We start from the raw sequence: 23,034 nt of genomic DNA, 5'->3' as shown, positions 1-23,034 counted from the left end.
TAAGGGGATGGCTAATTTTATGACCAATAATGATGTCTTTAGTTATGCACACTAAGAAGTATATGCTACCTCACTTCAAGCATAAACTGGCTGCCACAGAGTGTCTCAATGATTGCCTAGGAATTTTCCACCACCACCATGGGTGTGTGTGCACATGCCTTATGGTGGTGGGAGTTGCATTCCCCAAACTATTGCTAGAAGATTTAATGAGCCGATGGTCTGATTCACCAGGAAGTCTGATCTTTGAAAAGACAGTTGTGTCTCTTTAAAAAACAAAATAATCTCCCTATAGAAAACTGATTATTCTTTATAGGAACAAAGGTTTAACTAAGAGACTGGATGTGTCTGTTGTAGATGTTGGGAGGGAAAAGGGGGGGGAGAGGGAGGGAGAGAGAGAGAGAGAGAATGGAAGCTGGTGGCAAAGGGGCAGCTTTCTGAGATGTAGAATGAAAGATTTCTGATATGAAATCTCAACTTTATAAAAAGGGAAAAGCTAACTGACTTCCATACGAAAATGCTATAAATGTCATAAATTTTAGGTGCATCCTTTCAAGGTAAAGATTGTTTATAGATCTGAATAACACACAAGGCTGATTCAGGTAATATGATGGGGATTTAAAATACGGAAACATTTTGATGAATGATTAAGCATAAACAGGAGAAGGGTAGGAATAGTACTTAGGGGCTATACTAAATCTGAAGTGAGAAGTGAACAGAAATGAACAGAAATGATATGCAGTGAAACCTGTACAAGAGACTACCTAATTGTGGAAAAATAAGCCAAGACCCAAATTCAAAGGCATGGATGATCTAGTTTCTTCTGCTAATTTATTGTAATATCAAAAGTTAATAAATGCTTAAGAGGGAAATTAGTAGAAGAAGCAACACGTGATTTTTAACTTCAGAAAAGACAATGGACTTTTGCTTTCTATTCTAGAATCTGTGGGAAATAATCAGTATTTCTATTTTTTCTGAAGTGCATCTGAGGAAAAATCGATTCTGGTTAGGGCTAATAAGGAAGACAGTTATTCAGAGTAGTATAAAAATAAGAAATAAGACTTTTAATAAACATTAAAAAATCCTAATATAGGGAATGGGAGAGCACTAAAATAAATGCAGTAATTAAAAGGATGACTAAAGCAACAAAAACAAATATAAAAAGGTCTTTAATTGTTGTGTATGTGATTCGTATTGACACTAATGAGCTACATCCTCATAGTGAGGAAAGAATTAGATCCAATGAAGTGAGCTGTAGCTCACGAAAGCTTATGCTCAAATAAATGTGTTAGTCTCTAAGGTGCCACAAGTACTCCTTAGCTTTCTTTATGTTCATCGGTTTGAATAACTCTTTTTAACCAGGAACCCAGCAATTCCATATCATTTCAAGTGCCAGTTTATGCTGCACAAGATATAGAAGTCTGTAAATTGTTTTTATGTATTTGGTGCAGATGTAGTTTGTAAATAAAGGGAGTTGAGAGTTAGTGAAATCAAAAAGGAAGATGTCAAAGCTGTTTAAATGAGGTGAAGCAGTAGTCATGTTCTTATTTTTTTATAAATTATTTTCATTTGAATGGGGGGCAGTGACATTGGCTATTTCTTTTTGAAAGGAATGTTACTAGCATCACCCAGAATTTTGTCAATTCCATATAGTGTTACTGCAGTGTGTATTAACTCGGGAGTTGCAGCTTGATGCAGAATGCAGCAATCCACTTACATAGCTTTTGACATGAGGGAGCTTTCTAGCCTCTGGCATAGCAGTTGAGGTCATCTTTAGAGTTGAGCTAATGTTCTCTTAAGATAAAATCTCTTGTGTGTTGTAATGCAGACTCAACAGAAGAGTATGCTTCCCAAGAAGCCCTAAGGGAACAGAGTAAAAGCTCATATGCTTACAAAGCCTTTTACCTGGTATGTAATAGAGACCTATTTTGTTCAGTTTCAGAGTAGCAGCCCTGTTAGTCTGTATTCGCAAAAAGAAAAGGAGTACTTGTGGCACCTTAGAGACTAACCAATTTATTTGATCATAAGCTTTCGTGAGCTACAGCTCACTTCATCGGATGCAATTATTTCTTTTGCTTTTGCGTATACTGAATTGAGACAATGGCAGGAGTATTTATATAAATAAAACATGTTTTGTTTATGGTAAAACTAATAATAAAAACAGAAATAGTAGTTCTTTAATTCCATTTTGTCGTCTTTCCTTTTATTGGCCAATAGGCACACGTTTCATTTACCATGTAGTGGTTTCACTTGCAGACCAATGTGTACGTTGTTTTTTTTTTTTTTTGGTCTGAGAATTCAGTGTTAGCTGTTCCTTGTAGTTAGTTGATTTGGTAACAAAGGTCATTTGGAAATCCTGCCTCAGGACCCTTCCCTCCCCCTCCCCTTTGGAACTTCCCCACTAACTGAAATAAAAATATATCCAGTTAGTGTTATAGGAAGGGGAAAACTGACTTCAACATTATGAGCATTCTTGATCTTGTAGACTCATTGCACAGCTTATTGCTACTGTAGCTTTCTGAATTATGAAATCTAATCTTTATATATAATTTTACTTTAGTGCCAAGGTCAATAGAGCATCCTAAATGGGACTGGCGGACAAAACCGGAGAGCCATGAGTTTGATGAATTAAATCATATTCTTCAGGAAAGTAAGAAGCTGGGGAAAGCCCTTGAGAATCTCTCTCGGAGTAAGTTGCTTTTAATTTTTTAATGTGACTGTAGAATATTGAACTTACGAATATATTATAAATATGTACAAAAGGTGGTGGTATTTCTTTTACACTGGTGTCATTTAGGAGTAACTCCACTGAAGTCAACAAAGTTACACTGGGTAAGTGAAAGGGAGATCAGGGACACTGTTCACTTAAAATAAAACTTTTAATTAAAGAAAACAAGCCATTTCATGGCTTTTATCCCAATAAACAATCACTTACTTACATAAACTAGATTAAGAATTGTAAACGATATCGGTTTAAACTGGAAAAAAAGTAATTTTTTTTAGAGAAGGTGTAAACGGTGGGCTACAAAGAAAATTTTGTCTTGATGGGGCCAAGAGGTAAAACCAAGGCAAATGGAGCATTTATTGTCCATTAGTAAAAGACATCAGAGTTTTTTTGGGGGAGGGGGTGCTATTGCAGATATATTTCCCACACAAAAAAGGCAGGTCTTAAATTGATTCTTTTCCCTGGGGTTTGCCATTATGGTGGAAAAACAAATTAACCCAATGTGTCTAGAATTCTAGAACTTAAATATAATCACAGGAAAAACTAATAATTTTAACAATCAATTAACCAGTTAATTGGACCAGTAGTGCCAGTCCAACAGTTGAACTACGCCAAGTCTTAACTAGGGAGAAAGCAAATTGCCAATGTGTGAAAGCTGACTTATTTTAAAGAGTGATAACTTAAGGGCTGAGGGTGTTGGGAACCACATGTCCTCATGGAAACTCATATAGGATGTTCCATAGCACAGTTCTTTATGGCCCCAAAAGTCAAAGCTTTCCAGAAGTTTCTGCGGTTTGATGCAGGTGTGTCCTAAGAGTGAAGGTCTTGTCTGGCTTTTGGAAGGAGAAGCAACACAGATCCCTGTCCCCTTCTATCCTACAAATCACTATGGCTATTAGCCATGAATGAGGAGGAAAGAAATCTGAAGCTGCTGTAGGAAGCCACTGGTGCTGTGTGGCAACGACTACTCTTTGCTCTTTCCCAGCTACCTGCTGTGCTGTAGAGGTAAATAGGAAAGAGTGCAGGGCGGGGCCAGTTGTCTGATGTGTATATGGGAGACAGAAGTAAGAAACAGTTCCATAATGCCTGGGATCCAGATTTAGAGGCTGTGCTTTAATAATAATTAATAATAAACTCCACAGATACCTTATCCATACTGACCAACATTCCCAAAGCAGGGGGTGACTCTGGAGAAGATAGTCATCAACAGTGAGGACGCAGTGCTTCCCGATACCTCTCCCAGGGAAGAGCTGATGTGCACATGTGTTCCTGCTGTGTTGGGAGTATGTGTCATGAACTACTTAAATACCCCGAGAACACTCTGAAATGCAAGAGAGAGAGATTTCACAGACACATCATTATCCTCTCTACAGCATACACAGTGCACATCTGAGAGTGGGAAGTAATGCACCAAATGCCTCTGAGAGAACATTGAATATGCCCATTAAAACCAGATATTTCTGACCGTCTAACTGAAAACACACAATTGTGTGGAATGCAGCTAGATTTTTCAGTAATGTCACACTGGTTACATGCTTAAGATGTAGCACTTCTTTAAGTGAGGAACAGTTGTTGGTCTGAAACATGCTGTAGTCATTAAAGGTGACTTACCCACGATCAGTTACACATCTTGTCCTAAATGCCAGGGTACTGTGGTCTGCTAATTGAACTACAGTAAAAAGAAAAGGAGTACTTGTGGCACCTTAGAGACTAACCAAGTCCTCCTTTTCTTTTGTGAATACAGACTAACACGGCTGTTACTCTGAAACCTGAACTACAGTACTAGCCATCAGTATTCTGGGATGGTTTCTCCTTTTTTCTGTTCAACGTGAACTTTCCAATCATGTTGTTCTTGCTTGAGATCAATGTTTGTGATTTAATTTGAGATTGACATTTTTAGATAAGTTCAGTCGAACCTGTAAAGAAGATAAAGCTATCTCAATACTGCAGCTGCTACATGATATAATGCCTTTGCTTATAGAATCTGTTTACTTTTAGTGTGATGTATGAGTAATAAAAGAAAATGATATTTGCTAAGATTGAAAAAGGAGGAATCTGCACATAATTATTTCTATTCAGTTCTTAAATTAGGGCTTTCCTTACACTGAGATAACTGTGGCCTCAGTTGTAAGTATCCTTTTCCTACGCTCTTTAAATTTTTAATTACCTTTACCTTTACTATTTGGCATTTTATTCTAACCTACTATAAGTTACTGGACCACATTCATTTTTGAGTTACAGCCCTTTGCAGAATAGGAATTTTCCTTGTGTGGGAGTGCTGGTACAGAGCCAGGAAATCAGAATATGGCTCCTGGGCGACCCCACCTCCCAGCCCTGGTGTAAGGGGTGTTATTTCTGGATTGTTGCCAGCTGGTGTAGGTTAGCAACAGTTTGATCTAACCTACTCAGGTGCAGATCTGCCCTGAAATCCATGGATTCTGTGATGGCTCTTTGGAAATTGGCACGTACAGTGGCTGCAGGACCAATCTCCAGAATAGTTAGACAAGTATTCTTTCTTTGGGGACTTAATTAATTTTATTTCTCAAACTCATCTTTTGGACTGGACACTTAAAGATGGTCCTGTCTGCTCAGCAAGGATAGTAAAGATTAAAGCACTTTTCTCAGGAATGGGATTTATCCAAAATGTCTCCCTCCCACCTTGCTGGACAGCATACTATACACTGGCAAATTGCTGCATTGCACTTTGGAGGTGTTTCAGTGGTGTTGCATGGTTATAGTTTGTAAAGCACTTGAGTATCATTCAAGATGGAAGTATAGAAACACAAAAAATAATTGTGATTAATAATAAAAGGAACAGAGACACATAGCGTCAGACTTTCAATTCAAAGTGTCTTAAGGTTATTGGATTCTTACTGGGGAAAATAAAATTGTGGTAATGTCTTGTGGGTGAAGTGACTCAATGGAACATATAAGACTCTAGTAAATTAAACAAAATTGGGAAGTCTATTCTTTCTTTTCAGGCTCTGAATCTGAGATTTCATATCACTTCCCTGTCAGAGCGGTTGATCAGGTTATTCTGTTAACACTGGAACTATTACTCTCAGATTTTGGACGGAGCCCTGGTGCATGAAAACCAGAACGCTTTACTGAACAGGAGAAAAATTGGCTCTTGGGAACTCTATAGCCGTCTTCTGGCTGATTAGGAAAATGCAACAGTATATTTACATTCACTCTTAATGAATGCTCCTCTATATTACAAGTCGTATATCTTTTCCTAGAATATGGTGTACACAGCAACTTACTAGGCATGAGTTTGAGGGGGTGCGCATGTACAGAAGTGATTACAAAAAGGAAAGGATCTGGGCTGAACTAATAAATTACACACATTATGTTCTCTTTCCATATTTTAATTCAAAATGAGTCCCAATGAGGGCAGATGATGATAGATCTCCCTTAGTTTTGTGAGAGTCATTTTCACTCAACTAACTTGCTGGTTTATGTTTTTCATTACATACATTTAAATATATTACATTTTCTTATTACATATAAGTCCATTAACTGGTGTGCCATTCATCAGAGAGGAGGTTTAGCAATACAGGGTTTTTGATGCCTTGTTTTAGGCTAGACTAAGCGTATATATTCCCCTAGTGTTTGTGAAAATAAACTTGTTGCTGTTAAATTTTTGACACCAAATGCTAAACATTGCTCCGTGAAAGGTTGTAGTCAAAGAGTGAATGAAAATTAAAATACACTATACGGTGTATTAATGATATTTGGTTTTATTACAATAGAGCAGTATGAATTATACTCTAGTACAAATGATGACTATATATAAGAGCTAGGGATTATTAATAATTTATACCCTTTCTAACTTTCTCCTTTAAAAATATTTTGAAAGTGCACTTATGGCTCAGCATATCGAAGTTAGAGAAATCTGCCTAAAGACAAATTTGCTTTCTTTACTATGGAAGATATTATTCCTAGATTGAATGGAATCAACCTCTATTCATTACTTCATGCTGGAAGTCAGTTTTAGGCAGAGGACCCTGCCTCCAGACACTGACACAATGAACACATTTATTTCTTCACTCTCACAGTACTGTTACTACAGATTGCCATTTGACATCACAAAGAAATCTCCAATCCACAACAGAAAATGAGAGAACAACTTAGAGGACAAAGAGGTGGTATATTTATGGGCAGTATATTAATCTATGCTGAGATAAAAGAAAATCATGACAAACAATTGACCAGTATTCTAGATGTAAAGGAGTTGGAGGGTGCATGTAACAGGGTGGCTTATCTCATTCTTAGGGCCCTACCAAATTCACAGTCCATTTTGGTCAATTTCACAGCCATAGGATTTTTAAAAATTGTAAATTTCATGATTTCAGCTATTTAAATCTGAAATGTCACCGCTGTTATAATTGTAGGGTCCTGACCCTAAAAGGAGTTATTAACGCGAGGAGAGGGAGGGTTCACAAGGTTATTGTAAGAAGGTAGCAGTACCACAACCCCTACTTCTGCACTGCTGCTGCTGGTGGCGCTGCCTTCAGAGCTGGGCAGCTGGAGAGCGGCAGCTGCTGGTCGGGAGCCAAGCTCTGAAGGCAGCGCTGCCGTCAGCAGCAGCCCAGAAGTAAAGAATTAATGGTATAGTATTGGCACCCTTACAGCTGTGCTGCTGCTTGCAAAGCTGGGCCCTCAGTCAGCATCCGCCACCATCTGGCCACCCAACTCTGAAGGTAGCAACGCAGAAGTAAGGATGGCAAGGCGTGGTATTGCCACTCTTTACTTCTGCACTGCTGCTGGCGGAGTGCTGCCTTCAGAGCTGGGTGCCCGGCCAAAAGCTGCCCTCTGGTTGCCCAGCTCTGAAGGCAGCACAGAAGTAAAGGTGGCAATACCATGACCCCTCTAAAATAACCTTGTTTACACCCACACCCACACCCACACTCACTCCCTTTTGGGTCTGGACCCCCAATTTGAGAAATGCTGATCTCCCCTGTGAAATCTGTATAGTATAGGGTAAAAGCAAGCAAAAGACCTGATTTCATGGTGGATGCACTGTAGGTGTATTTGGGACCCGTTTGGTTCAAGGGTTGGGACTAGCTCGCTCTGGATGAGGGTCTGACTACGTCTGGAGCCAATGAGAGCCACCAAGGGTGTCCAATTTACATGCACAGGGACCCCAAGCTTCTCTGGGGTCATCTTCTGGGCCTGTGGACTGGCTACCCAGGCTTGTCTATAATTGCAATCCATGTAGGGTCAATCCCTTTGGAAATGCCTGTCTTGGCCATGCTCATAACTGTCTCAGGTCCCTGTGGCCAGAGTACATTTTCAGCAACCCGAACCCCACCCAAGGGTCTTCATCCCATTGGGATGAGACTCGGGTGGCAAGCGGCCACTGAGTTGTGCCTAGGTGGTTGGCCGGGGCCTCAGACAGGCATTGGGATCCTCCGGACTTTGTCAGGCTGGTTGATCCCTTTCCCTCAACTCTTCTGGTTTTCAGTCCCGTGGCTCTCCACTTTTGGCCACCAAGTAAACTTCCCCCCGGCTGGGAGGATTTGAGTGAACTGCTCCAGGACTATGGCTTCTGCTACCTGGGTTCTGGACTGCTTGTCCAGTTTCAGCCACAGCCAGGCGTAATCCGTGAGGTGCTGGGCCACTGCTCTTCATATAGCCCCCAAAGGGTACCACTCTCAACGGAAACACTGTTTGGTATGTCTCAGGGCTGATGCCTGTGTGATCAAGTATAGCCTCCTTCACCTTTTCATAGTCTAGTGCTTCTCAGTGGTCAAGCTTGCAATAAGCTGCCTGGGCGGGCCCCGTCAAGTATGGGTCTATAAGGGTAGCCCTGGGCTACTTCCTACCATGACTCTGTGGTCTGGGCGACTATTGGGTTCCTCTGCCTGGGTTGTTCCTGGTGGCTTCGAACTCCCTGTGGTGTCCGCAGGTATTGGGACATCATAGAATCATAGAATATCAGGGTTGGAAGGGACCTCAGGAAGTCATCGAGTCCCCTGCTCAGACCAGGACCAATCCTCAACTAAATCATCCCAGCCAGGGCTTTGTCAAGCCTGACCTTAAAAACTTCTAAGGAAGGAGATTCTACCACCTCCCTAGGTAACGCATTCCAGTGTTTCACCACCCTCCTAGTGAAAAAGTTTTTCCTAATATCCAACCTAAACCTCCCCTACTGCAACTTGAGACCATTACTCCTTGTTCCGTCATCTGCTACCACTGAGAACAGTCTAGATCCATCCTCTTTGGAACCCCCTTTCAGGTAGTTGAAAGCAGCTATCAAATCCCCCCCTCATTCTTCTCTGCCGCAGACTGAACAATCCTAGTTCCCTCAGCCTCTCCTCATAACTCATGTGTTCCAGTCCCCTAATCGTTTTTGTTGCCCTCTGCTGCACGTTTTCCAATTTTTCCACATCCTTCTTGTAGTGTGGAGCCCAAAACTGGACACAATACTCCCAGATGAGGCCTCACCAATGTTGAATAGAGGGGAGCGATCACGTTCCTCGATCTGCTGGCAATGCCCCTACTTATACATCCCAAAATGCCATTGGCCTTCTTGGCAACAAGGGCACACTGTTGACTCATATCTAGCTTCTTGTCCCCTGTAACCCCTAGGTCCTTCTCTGCAGAACTGCTGCCTAGCCATTTGGTCCTTAGTCTGTAGCGGTGCATTGGATTCTTCCGTCCTAAGTGCGGGACTCTGCACTTGTCCTTGTTGAACCTCATCAGATTTCTTTTGGCCCAATCCTCTAATTTGTCTAAGGCCCTTTGTATCCTAGCTCTACCCTCCAACATATCTACCTCTCCTCCCAGTTTAGTGTCATCTGCAAACTTGCTGAGGGTGCAATCCACAGCATCCTCCAGATCATTAACGAAGATATTGAACAAAACCAGCCTGAGGACCGACCCTTGGGGCACTCCACTTGATACCGGCTGCCAACTAAACATGGAGCCATTGATCGCTACCCATTAAGCCCGACAATCTAGCCAGCTTTCTATCCACCTTATCGTCCATTCATCCAGCCCACACTTCTTTAACTTACTGGCAAGAATACTGTGGGAGACCGTGTCAAAAGCTTTGCTAAAGTCAAGGAACAGCACGTCCACTGCTTTCCCCTCATCCAGAGAGCCAGTTATCTCATCGTAGAAGGCAATTAGATGAGTCAGGCATGACTTGCCCTTGGTGAATCCATGCTGACTGTTCCTGATCACTTTCCTCTCCTCTAAGTGCTTCAGAATTGATTCCTTGAGGACCTGCTCCATGATTTTTCCAGGGACTGAGGTGAGGCTGACAGGCCTGTAGTTCCCATGATCCTCCTTCTTCCCTTTTTTAAAGATGGGCACTACATTAGCCTTTTTCCAGTCATCCGGGACCTCCCCCAATCGCCATGAGTTTTCAAAGATAATGGCCAATGGCTCTGCAATCACATCTGCCAACTCCTTTAGCACTCTCGGATGCAGCGCATCCGACCCCATGGACTTGTGCTCATCCAGCTTTTCTAAATAGTCCCGAACCACTTCTTTATTCAGAGAGGGCTGGTCACCTCCTCCCCATGCTGTGCTGCCCAGTGCAGCAGTCTGCCAGGGTCTCAGCGCCTCTGGCTTCTGTAGTCGGGGGCTGCGACGACTCTGAGGCTGGAGCCTGCAGCGGACATCCTTCCTCTCTGGTAGTGAGCCCCCACTTAGCTGAGCTGCTCACTCTTATACTGGTACTGCATATGGGGCATAACCAGTAGGGGCATGGGGATGGGGCTGTCTCAGCCCACTTACCCCACACTGCATAGGAAAGGGTTGGGGTAAGTTCACCCTGTTACACACAGGCACATTGCTAGCCCCTCTACAGCATACACAGGGCTCAACTGGGAGTGGGAAGGAATGCAACAAATACCTGTGAGACACCTTTGAATATGCCTTTGGATTTGCATTTCCTTCCTTCCAAGTACTTTCTAGGATATACACTTCACATGTATTGTCCCCAAAAGGGCTTTGGAGTTCCTAATACTTTCCAGGTGTTGCATTAGTCAGTCTCCTAAAGAAGTTACATACAGATCACAATAACACATACACAATTGTATTTTTAATTCAATGGTCCCAAAAGGTAAAGGTAGAAGAGGGTTCCAAAAAGAATTAGATTAATTCATGGAATATAGGTCTATCAATGGCTATTAGCCAAGATGGCCAGGGATGCAATTCCATGGTCCAGGTATCATTAAACCTCCGACTGCCAGAAGCTGGGGCTGGACGACCCTGGATGGATCACTTGTTAATTGCCATGTTCTGTTCATTCCCTTTGAAACATCTGGCATTGTACCATGTCAGAAGACAAGATATTTCAGAATCTTTAACATAAAATTCTGTTAGTTTTTAGATTAGATTATATTAAATTAAATTGTATTCAGAGGCCAGAGTCTGAAAGACCAGAATTAAGTGATAATCGTTTGATTTCAGCTTAACAGTATGTGTTTAGATTTCATATTTACAAATAATTCTGTTTTAAACTGACACCATCAACTTGAAATGTAACCAGTTACAATAAATGAATTTAAAATAGTTTCATATACCAGGTTTATCCCTTTGTCTACTTGACAATCTTTTGTTTTACAGTCATATTTTTCTATTTTTTAAAATGTGTGTTCTCTCCCCTGTGCTGTATTAAAAAAAAATTCACACAAACAATGGAATTTGATAGGCTGTACAAGGAAAATGGTGTCAAATGCACAAGGTAATGAAAATGGAGTGATGTTTTTTGCTCTAATTTTATCAGTTTTCAGAATTTTATGACTTAATTGCAACAATAGTGAGTAAACGTTATGAACAGAAGTGTGGTTTTTAAATTGACTGTGTCATTTTCAAATAAATAAATTACTTTGAAAATAACCTGCTTTAACAACAAAAAGTCAGTATTTGCCAACAGTTAAGGAAGTAACTGTGGTAACTCAGATACAGTTGTTTGGTGGTTATGATTCACCCTGTCCAGGGAGCACCCATAGCCACCGGAAGTCTCTGCTAGCAACACTTCAATCAAGCTCTGCTATTAGGGAGTTAGAAGAAGTCACTGGGGCCCAGCATCAGTTCAGATGGCCCTGGAATCCTTTGGATCCTGGGGGATCTGCCTGCTTTGAGGGTTGTCCACATTGCCCCTTTTGAAGATGCATGAAAAAAGCTATGTGGGAGGATCTCTGTGAAGAAGTCCTCATTGAAATCCCTCTCTTGTTTTCCTGTATTGCCATAGGGAGGGAGTGATGTAGGTATGAGACAGGACTTCAGGATCTGGCCCTGTGATTACAAATATATGAATCCCTAAAATTCTGCTTTTTTTGTTCTGTGTTTATATCTTATGATATCATCAGCTATGGTACATGTGTAACTTTTCCTACTTAATGTTCAGGGCGTGGTACCATGGGACCTTCATCCCTGATTAGGGCCTATAAGCATATTTATAATGAAATAATAAATCAGTAGGTATCCTGTGGGAAGGAATCCTGCAAACAGAAAACCTGACCATTTGTAGTATAGAATGATTTCCTTTTGGCATAATGGGAACATCAGGGTATGTTATCATTTTCACATTTGTCATTTCTAGTTCCCTGAATTTAAACTCAAGGAAAATTCCTTAAGAAGTAAATCTGGATGGAGAAATGCTCTTGCCATTAACCCTTTGAATCCTAACGTTGGTGTATATTGTTATCTTCAGGATTCTAGGACATTGGACAGGAGCCAAGTTATGTTGACTTCCATGTGGCTCCTCCTTCCTTATACTCCTGCCATGGTCTCTTCTTTTCCTGCTTAAGAATGAGCTCTTCCCTAGGGTCTTGCAACATAACCTCTCCTCAGGCAGAATGTAACCCCTTCTTAGGCAGGTATGGAGCCCTTCTGCTTCTTGTTTACTTTACCCTCCTCGGTGCTAGGCATAAGCAGATTAAGCAATTGCTTAGGGCCCCACACAGCTCAAGGGGGCCCCCTGTTAGTTGTTAGTATGTGTTGTCAGGGTGCAACAATATTCCTGTTTATGGCCCCAAATAGGCTAGCACCAGCACTGCCTCCTAGTCATAGAGTCATCCTGGGCTTTGTAATGATTCTGCTTCTTTTGTGATTGCTTTCGACAATGAAAAGAAGTCCATCTGCGTTGCTTTCTGGCTCAAGAGACCCAACATTAGTGACTGGACATGTGGAGCAGGAGAATAGGGGACTGCTCACAGGGCAAAAAAACTGGTTTAAAAAATCATTGAAAGTTGCTGAGAAGATGTAGAGTGTCTGAATGGATAGATCATAATATCTGGATTAGCTTTAGTTTTCCAGAAAAAATCAAATGCTATGGAGAGCTGGGTTTTGGAAATCCTTACTTAGGTTTACAGAGCTGTGCATGGTGAAGAGACAGCTACATTTCATTTTCACTCTTTACTTCTGGGCAGCTGGTTTCACTTGCATACACCCACACAACTCGGGGGTGAGAGTGAAGGGAGGAACAATGGATTTCATGGCATATGTTACTCGAACTGGGACAAGTTCCTGCTCCACATACTATATGGACAGTAGTGTAGTTATGTACTAAATAAAAGCCTTAAGGTATTGAAAACAGATTAATTGCTGTTGGGGTAGACAAAGTGCATTTTGTTGAATTTAATTTGTAAACACTGAATGACTGAAAAAATGTTCCATTAACATGTATTGATCAGGTCCTAAAATGTTAATTATAGTTCTGTTTGTATTTCACTATGTTTTAAAAACAAATCAGTAAAAGTAAGTCATCTAAAATGAAAAGTAGCAACATGTTGGTATATTTGAAAATTTATCAATAAAGTAAAAAATCATACACCTATGGTATAAAAATAACATGCTGTTAACTGTGTGCAGTATTATTGGAAATAAGTTTAGACTGAGCTAACCCCAGGGTAAATTTACAAAGATAAAGAACAATTTTAGCTCTCAAATCTGCTCCTAGATGTATAATGCATAGCTTATAAAATGAGCTGTCCTATACTGGAGAGCAGGATCACTTTATAAGTCTTAGATGACAGTCATAAGAACATAAGAATGGCCCTACTGGGTCAGACCAAAGGTCCATCTAGCCCAGTATCCTATCTTCCAACAGCAGCCAATGCCAGGTGTCCCAGATGGAATGAACAGAACAGGTAATCATCAAGTGATCCATCCCCCAAAAGTTTTGGCTGAGGTTTAGAGCAAAATCACTCTACGGGTTCAGTGGAATGCCAGGAGAAAAGGGTGCAGGATGGTGTTGCATATGACATAGTGAGGCAGGATGAGCAGCATCCTTTTCATAGCACATGGGGTTGTACTGGCAGCTATGCACGTCTAACACACTGCAGCCTACACCATATGCACACAGATATGATCTAAATGGGACATAGTGAAGCCTCAAGCAGGCAACTGTATATGTTGCTATCAGCCGAAAGTGTAAGTCATCAGAAAATTAGGTGCCATGTTGTACTTCCTCAGGATTTGGAAGAGCTGCCCTATCTAGTAGCGTGATCTTCCCTGCAAGACACTGGACTTAATTCTCTTCTAACAGGTTTAATTCCATTGACTTTCATGGAGTTATTCCTGCAAGTGCAAAGTAGAGCAGAGTCAGGCTTATGTTGCCTTTTGATGGCAGGCAGATACAATGCATATGCTGTGTGGATGTTTGTTGGTCAAAGCAGGATTTGAATCATAATGTGCTCAGACTAGAAATATTAAATTGCTTTTTTAATTTTAGAAAACAAATAGAAGCAAATTTTAGCTTTTCGCCAGTCCATTATCACAGCCACAAATTTCCAGAAAGAAAAGGAGTACTTGTGGCACCTTAGAGACTAACAAATTTATTTGAGCAAATAAATTTGTTAGTCTCTAAGGTGCCACAAGTACTCCTTTTCTTTTTACAAATTTCCAGAGTTTCATAATTGTTTGAAAGCTCAGTTTGATTATATTGCACCTGAAGAAAATTATAGTACATTGCTTTTGGTCAAGTTCACTAATGGAACATAATATAACAGACTGCATTTGCAAGAAGAGAATTATGCAAGTTTCAAGATTAAAATTTGTTTTACTTACTGTAACAAAATACATTTCCACAAAGAATGTTTCTCAAATTGCTTTTTAAAATCTGCTTTGTTTTCAGGCATTGCTATTTCTGATGAACTTGAGAAGGTAAGAGATATTGTGTACCTAATGAATAGTGCAAATAGGCAGATTTTTATGTAGTTTTAGGCAGTGAGAGTTCAATTTTGCAGTCCTTGCACGTATGCTTAACTCTTATTTAGTTCAGTGGGGAGTTGGGTACCTAAGGGCCATTGACAGGGCTCATATATGTTATGGACCTGATCGAAAGTCCACTGGCATCAGCGGAAAGTCTCCCATTGACTTTAATGGGGTTTAGCTCAGGCCACATAAAAGTTATTGAGCTGTACATCTTATTTTGCTTAATTTGGTCTACAGCGATAATTTAATAGGATATCTAAAGCTAAATATTTCCGAGAAGTATAAGTATTTTTGATTTGAGGTCATATTTTTGGGTAGCTCCTATAAAATTTAAGTTAATTATACTGTTTGTGAAAATCTTTAGAAGTATTCTTTGGCCCCAAATCTGATTAGGTATGCACATGCCAGAAAAACAACATGAAAACTAAGTTCACAGTTGCCTGCAGTATAAGATGAGCTCCTCAATTCTGGCCACTTAAAGTGATGGAGAGACTTTTCCAAGACAGGGGTTTCAGCGAAGCATGATGGATATTGCCAAGGAGTCATGTGGGATATTGGGCTGCTATCTACAAATGATGGTGTTTACTCACACCTTTTGTGTGTTTTGGCACTGATCTTTTTAATGGTAACATGCATTCTAAACTCAAGTAATCCTGTTAATTACGTTAAGCATGTGCTTATAAGCATTTCAGGACTTGGACCTTTACTCTTACTTTTTACACATCTAGAACTGTGTCCAGTAGTAGTTGTTAAATGTAAAAACAAAAGACCTGCTATTAGAACCCTGACAATGTGAATAGTTTGTATTGAAATGAGTGAACCAGTCATAATTGTTTTGGCTGTCATAAACCTGTGAAATGTCACTTTTTTTGTTGAAGAACAGAAGCATTTTAAGTGAAAGAGAATTCATTATTCCACACACTTTTTTTTATTTTTGAGGAAGTATCTAAAGAAACTTATATTTCATCTTGATGAAGACCTCTTTTTGCCTCAAAACATGCAATATTTTGAAATGTTATGTTTCAGTGTGAAAATCACCATTTAATGGGAAGCAATGTATTGGTGACATTACTGAGATACTGATTTGTTAAATAAATTTCAGCAAAAATGGAGTTAATTTGGTACTGTACTTAACTGCTTATTTAGAACATTCTGAAATTCTGTTTTAATCCTTGTCTACTTTTCAATCGTGCAAACTGTTTCACATCTTTACATTATTGCATCTGCTTTATCATATGTTTCTGAGTAAAATATGTAAAGTGGAAAAAAATAAAGAGAAACCATCACTTTGAAAATTACATTAATTTTTTTTTATGCAATGTAGTTGTAACTGTGCTGGTCCCAGGATATTAGAGAGACAAGGTGGGTAAAGTAATATCTTTTGTTGGACTAACTTCTGTTTGGCGAGAGAGAGACAAGCTTTTGAGCTACACAGAGCTCTTCAGGTCACCAGAGTTTGTCTCTCTCACTAACAGAAGTTGTTCCAATAAAAGATATGACCTCACTCACCTTGTCGCAAATTCCTAAAATTACTATAATTAAAACAGATTAATTTACATATCTTTCCTCTTTATTCAGAGTAATTACTTTGTGTATAGTTAGTTTTACTGTTTTGTTGGTGAGATAAACCCTTTTCTAGCCCCTGCAAGAAGTTTTTTTTTTTCCCCAGTAAGAGCAGGAGCAAAGCTGACACTGAAAGCAAAGAGGCAGCAGGCAGAGTGTGCACAGAAAGAAACTGAAGGAGAGGTGTTGTGATTCACAGATCAATAGATTTAAGGCCAAAAGGGACCATTATGATCATCTAGTCTGACCTTTGAACTACAGGAGTCACCCTCTAACATTGTACAGTAACAGTATTAAACATAAAACAGTATTATCCCTAAAGCTGCTCTATGTCTCTGCAGCACTATAAAACCTCTCCTGTCTGGTTTAATTTTCATAAAGAAGCAGTAAACACAACTTCACAGGAGGAGGGATGAGCCTGAGCATGTTGGCTATCATAGTCTTAGGATTCCACAAAGGACCCTGCTCAATATAACAGGGGAACATAAAAAACTCACTCAGTTTTAAAGCATTTTTAGAATTCAAGATACACTATTTAAAGAGTGCTGTATTAGAAAACTGTTCTTTTAATTAGTTATTTAAAATCAAGTTGCATCCTTTCCTGAAATGTGTAGCCCTGGATATGTTTACTAAAGGTAATTAAATTATTTGAAAATATTTTCAATATTTATTCATAGCTACATCTTAAATGTGTGAGACACTCAGGTTAAATAGCAATTTTAATAATAGTGGGGTAATGGGTAATTATAGGCAATGGGTGGGTAATAGACAAACACTAATTGCACATCTCCGTTCATGTTATTTCACAGACAGCGTTGCAAAGGCTAGGGCCAGCACTGCCCAAAAGGGTTCCTGGAAGTATGATTAGTTCATGCATTGGTTCTCTGGCTCCTCCAGTGAGGGCTGCTGCATTCTGGGTGCTATTTACATTTTAGAAAGGGCAGATGGTATTTGAACCACTGATATCACTAGGTTCCACTAGGAAAGAGTAGCTTGAAATGCAGCCCGGACTCTGAGAATGTCCTGCTGGTTGCCCAGAAGAATGAGTTGAATCAGCTGTTAGTATTTTGCTTCATCCTCTCCTGGGGCAGAACCTTCCACTTCGGGAGTGCACTGCTAGCTCCAGATCCTCAGCTTTATGGAATACGAATTGCAGGGTTGCAGTTGCAACCGCCTTCCAGTATACTTGCTACCAGCATGTGGCCCCTCTGCCTGTCCTTGTATTCCAGAGGCAATTCAAGTGCCTTGTTTTAGCTTGCATCAGAGAATAACGTGGCCAAGTACATTTACAATCTAGAGACTTGATATTGGTCTGATATGTTTACAATGAAAATGTCTAATTTCAAATGCAGTTTTATGCATATGAGATGTAATAGTCGTATTGCTAACCCAATGTTTTCAAAACGTAATGAGTAAGACCCCAAAATCACGAGAGATTCAGAAGTCATGAGATTTTTGAACAATAATATATTAATATACAATAATATATTGGGGAGTTTTATTTGCCTTTTGTTTTTTGACCTTTTTTGGCATTTCCAACCTTTTCTTCAGAAATGTAAGGGCTGTTTTTTAAAAATAAAGCTAACATTCTGAATCAGAAGCCTCCAGGGATTGGGGCTTTACATAAAACTCCAGATAAAGTGAGATTTCAATAACATTGTGAGATTTGGCAACAGTGCATACCAATTCCTTTGTTTCACTCATTTTTAGCAGTAACAGTTAGTAATTGGAGAATACCAAAGAGTCAGTGATTCGGGTTACACAGGGGTGAAGGTGGCCCAGTACATAAGTTTTGACACCCTACCCCCCAGCCTAATATTAAAACATTCAATTAGGGTTTTTTTCTAAGACTATTTTTTATCTGTGCTATCTCAAAGATACTTTTTTCATTTTCTAATCCTGTAAATACAAATATACTGCACCCATAAATACAGGATCCATTAAACTATAATCTATAGAGGAGAACAAATCTCAACTTTAAACAACGGGTGAGTGCTGCACTCGAGAAGTGGCAGAACACAAGTACTAGAAAAGCTGAGTTGCTGTTCTGGCTCCCCAAAAAAGTGCCAGAACAGTGTCCTGGAGCATTCTGACGGGATTCGAGCAATGACTTTAAATAATCAAATTGGACACAATTCCCTCTCCTCCTCCCCAACCTTATGGGAAGATACATGCATATGGCTAAGATTACAGACTGACTCTCTTAAATTCCTACTTATCCTCTGGAAACTCCAGGACACACTATTCTGTATCCTGTTTGTCCTTTAAGGTACTCGTCAGGCTAGCATTTCAAGGTTTAAATGGGAGATGCAGGTGAAAACCTGACTGTAAATTAAATATTGTATCTTAATTTACTCAATCATTTTTAAGGAACACTCCAAATAATGCCACAGTTTTCTCAATACAATCTTCTCTGACTTCTTGTTTACTACTCTTACTGTGAGGGGCTGTAAGATTGAAAGGAAAGAAATAAATTAGGTCACTGACATTTTGATGTGTTGATCTAACTCAGTTTTAAAATGGAAGCAAGATATAACGTGATTTGCTAAACTTATTTATTAAATTGAGCTTGAAAATGCTGTGATATAAGATGGCTCAGGACCTCCAACTGTTTGAATGGAAGTCAGCATAAAAAGGGAAAACAGCATTCATGTGCTAAATAGTCATATGCAAAATGCACAATGTATATTGCAGGTAGGGACAGGAGAAAGTTGAGTCTGAAAAAAGTGTGGATTTTTAAGGGTCTTTTCAATTTTTCCTTATGGTAATCCACAATTTTCAGCAAAATATAAGGCAGCAGATAAAACCAATTTGTTAGCTAACTATAAATTACCCCTCTCTTTCACTCTCTCTCCTTTGGCTAAGAGCAGTTGGAACTGTTAGCAAGCACTTCCGAGGGGTAAGAGAGGCCATGAGGCCTTTACACACTTTCAGAAACTCTGTAATTGGAACATTATCTGTAATAACGGCATGACACACAGTAGTACTAGAAAAATACTAATCTTTATTTCCTCCCTCTAGTCACATGACATGGGTCAGGATTACATCTGTCAAGTGACAGGGACCACTGTCCCCTGATTCCTGTGGTGACTGTTATGCTACCTGACTGCTTTACAACACAATTCCTACAGCAAAAAACCATTTTCCACAAATTTCTGAAAAATTTAAGAGTACCACACAACAAAAATGGCAGCGATCCTAAAATGTGCTAAATCACTTTGTTTTCCCCATACAATTGTCTCCCTTTTCAACTACTAGCTTTTCAATTTTAAGATAGTTTTCAGTATTGCTACAATGTCATCTCAACCTTGCAGTAAAATGTCACCACCTAAACAATGATTTCAGTGGGCCTATAGGGAAACTCTGGGCAGAATTAAACTGACATGAAAAAGACAGTGGCAAACATACATTTTACAGAAGTATAGGGTAAAAGGTGGAGTGAGGGAATGTGGTGAGGTGTTATGGTAATACAAATCATAATAGCTAAAGAGCAAAAGAGATTAAGACCCAGATTTTACAGCTGACTCTGCATTGGGGAAGTTGATGGGTGGAATGGATGGAAGCCAACTGCAGGCTGGATATATAGATATAATTCAAAAACATCCCTTCCCATACAGGGTAAGATTCTGGCTCTTTCTAAGGTCTTCTGTGCCACTCCAAGTGGCCCTAAAACAGCCCTGAACAGGTAGCTGAGGATTTCCTCCTACGTAAGGAAAACCCTAGACTGGTGCAGAGTTAGACACCTGTTATGTGAACAAAACGCTTGCATGCTCACACAGACACACAAAATTGATCAAGGAATATAGGATCTGGCATTTGAAATCTTTTCAATTTCAAGTTTTGTCTTTTAACTCCTACATTTGGCTTCCTTATGTTAATTGGATAGACATTATTTACAGATTTCAAACACTATGAACACTTTGGTGGTTTATATTATGAATAACTGCTAATATTTCAAACTTTGCATTTACTATAATTTAAACTAGTCATCCCAATTATTTAGTGTTCCTTTAAAGATCATTTGTTGTTGAGGAGGACAAAAACATATGATTGTGAATCTAAATAATCATCCTGCTGCTGCTTCTCCAGATGCCATTTATTAGAACTGTGTTGTTCTTACAGTAGGATTATTTCATGGGATGCAGAGCCAAATAAGGGCCATAAGGATTTGTCTTCCTAAAATGACTGTCTTTCGTTACAGATCAGAATATATAATATATCTTAATTAGGAGCACTGCATTTTAAGTTTCGTTGCTGTCCTAGAAATGGCATTCAATGAGTGCAGGATAACTATCTCCATCACATCATTTCAAAATGGCAATTCTGGAGCATAATGATTTTCTTCAAATTATCGCTATTCCGCATCAACTCCCACTGTATACATAAGGACACACACCGAGAAAATGGGAAAGGCTTTTGCAGTACTTTTATACAAACTCTTTACGTAATCATATGAGCCATTTGTTTCTGTGTGATGCTGTGAAACATCAGTAAAGTTTTTAAAATGCCCAGTTATTTTTTTTTGTCTTGTACTAGTTATTCCACCATATATCTTCAAGCAAATTGTCAAAAAAATATGACTTCTAGCTTTGAAATTGTAGTTTATCACAGTGGTAATACACGATATACATTATTTATTGCCTATTGCAATGCACTGAATGTCAGCCAAATAAAAAAAATATTTTAATTGTGGATTTGAAAATATGGAACACAAAAAACCGGCACATTATTTTAAAATATTCAGTTAATTTCCATGCTCAGTAAGATTTTCACACTGAATTCATAATGCAAAAGAGAGATGATATTAAAGCGAAATATACCATCTTCGCCGTGTTCTTCAATATTCAAGTGACCTCATTCATTGCTTAACATAATTGAAACAGTGGTGCTTCCAATAGGAGGGGGTTTATTAAGAATGTATAGTTTTAAAGCCAAATCAGTAGTGATGGACACCTGCCACTCCTGTTCAAAACTATTGGATTTTAAAGGGAAAAATGAAGAGAAGTTCTGAGTGAAGCTGGATGAAATTTTTCAGACAAATAATTAGCTGCTGAAAAATGCAGTTTTGGGTAGCCCAAAACTATTCATAACTTTGGGGAGTAATTATGGCCAAAAGAGAATTCTTTTTTAAAAAAATTGAAACATTTCATATCAACATTTTAAAGTACAGCATTTTAACTTTGTTTTGAAATGACATTTTATTTTTAAAGTTAGCTAGAATTATTTATTCTTTAAAAAGGGTAAAAGAAACACCCAAAACCAAAATGAAACTAAAAAACAAATAAACAGAAAAATTCTCACAGGTGGAACAAAACATTTTGTTCAACCTGAAAAGATTTGTTTTGTTTTATAGGCTCAGCAGCTGAGCCAAAAAATATTTTATTTCCTCAGCTCCAGTTCTGAGTACAAGGCTGGTCAAAACCTCTCTGGAGTTAGGGCCTAAATCCAATGTACACTGAAATTAATGAGAGTCTTTCCACCGATTTCCGTGGGCATTGGATCAGGCTTTTGACCTTTTAATCTCCTGTATTATTCTAATAAAAAAATCAATACATGAGGTGAAGCAGTAAGTTTTTGTTTGTTCCCTGTTTCCAGTTTATAAACATCACTGAGAAGGAGCAGTGTAGAGTTGTTTTGGGGTTTTTTTTGCTTTTGTTTCTATTCAGGACACAACAGGTTTTAATGCTCCTCTTCTAAGACCTCGTGTGATTGGAGAATGGGTTGGTCGCGAGGAGAATGATGCTGATCCATTGGCTGCGGAGATGTTGCAACCTCCAGTACCAAGAAGTAAAAATGAACAATGGGATAGTGAGGATAGCAGCAGCAGTCCTGGAGGAAGGTGAGGTTTTGCTTTTATAGTTAATGACTCCTGAAAATCTCATTGCAAAAAACTCTCTAATTTTTAAAAATTATGTAACGTCCAGTTTTAAGGATCAAGAATGTGAGGTGTATTATTTTCCATATACAGTATACCAGCAACCAGAAAATATGTAGTAGGGATTTAATGATATTGGGCACAATATTGTAGATCAGGGCTTGGCAACCTATGGCACACCACGTGAGCTGATTTTCAGTGGCACTCACACTACCCGGGTCCTGACCACCAGTCCAGGGGGCTCTGCATTTTAATTTAATTTTAAATGAAGTTTCTTAAACATTTTTAAAAACGTATTTACTTTACATACAACAATAGTTTAGTTATATATTATAGACTTATAGAAAGAGACTTCTAAAAATGTTAAAATGTATTACTGGCATGCGAAACCTTAAATTAGAGTGAATAAATGAAGACTCGGCACACCACTTCTGAAAGGTTGCCGATCCCTGCTGTAGATGCTTATGCACATGTGTAGTCCCATAACTTTATTTATGTGCATAAAGTTAGGTGTATATGTGTTTATGGTAGGGTGACCAGATGTCCCGATTTTATAGGGACAGTCCTGATTTTTGGGTCTTTTTCTTATATAGGCTCCTATTACCCCCTACCCCCGGTCCTGATTTTTCACATTTGCTGTCTGGTCACCCTAGTTTATGGAATTGGAGGCATGATTTTAGAAATGTTTTGATTGGTA

General features: G+C 39.2%; 1 protein-coding gene across 9 annotated transcripts in view; it reads left to right on the top strand.

The window, feature by feature from the left end:
- C2H8orf34 (chromosome 2 C8orf34 homolog) overlaps positions 1–23,034 on the top strand; it is a 360,017-nt gene that overhangs the window by 49,991 nt on the left and 286,992 nt on the right. For all 9 annotated transcript variants that reach the window (XM_048840887.2, XM_048840893.2, XM_048840888.2 and 6 more), the window contains exons 4-6: positions 2,558–2,686; positions 14,820–14,848; positions 22,129–22,301. In XM_048840887.2, the coding sequence (XP_048696844.2) occupies positions 2,558–2,686; positions 14,820–14,848; positions 22,129–22,301 (331 nt within the window). The remainder of the gene's footprint in view (positions 1–2,557; positions 2,687–14,819; positions 14,849–22,128; positions 22,302–23,034) is intronic.

Source organism: Caretta caretta, chromosome 2, assembly GCF_965140235.1.
Source record: "Caretta caretta isolate rCarCar2 chromosome 2, rCarCar1.hap1, whole genome shotgun sequence".
Taxonomy (NCBI): domain Eukaryota; kingdom Metazoa; phylum Chordata; order Testudines; family Cheloniidae; genus Caretta; species Caretta caretta.
Note: the sequence above shows the minus strand (reverse complement) of the source record. Positions and strands in the feature narration are given on the sequence as shown.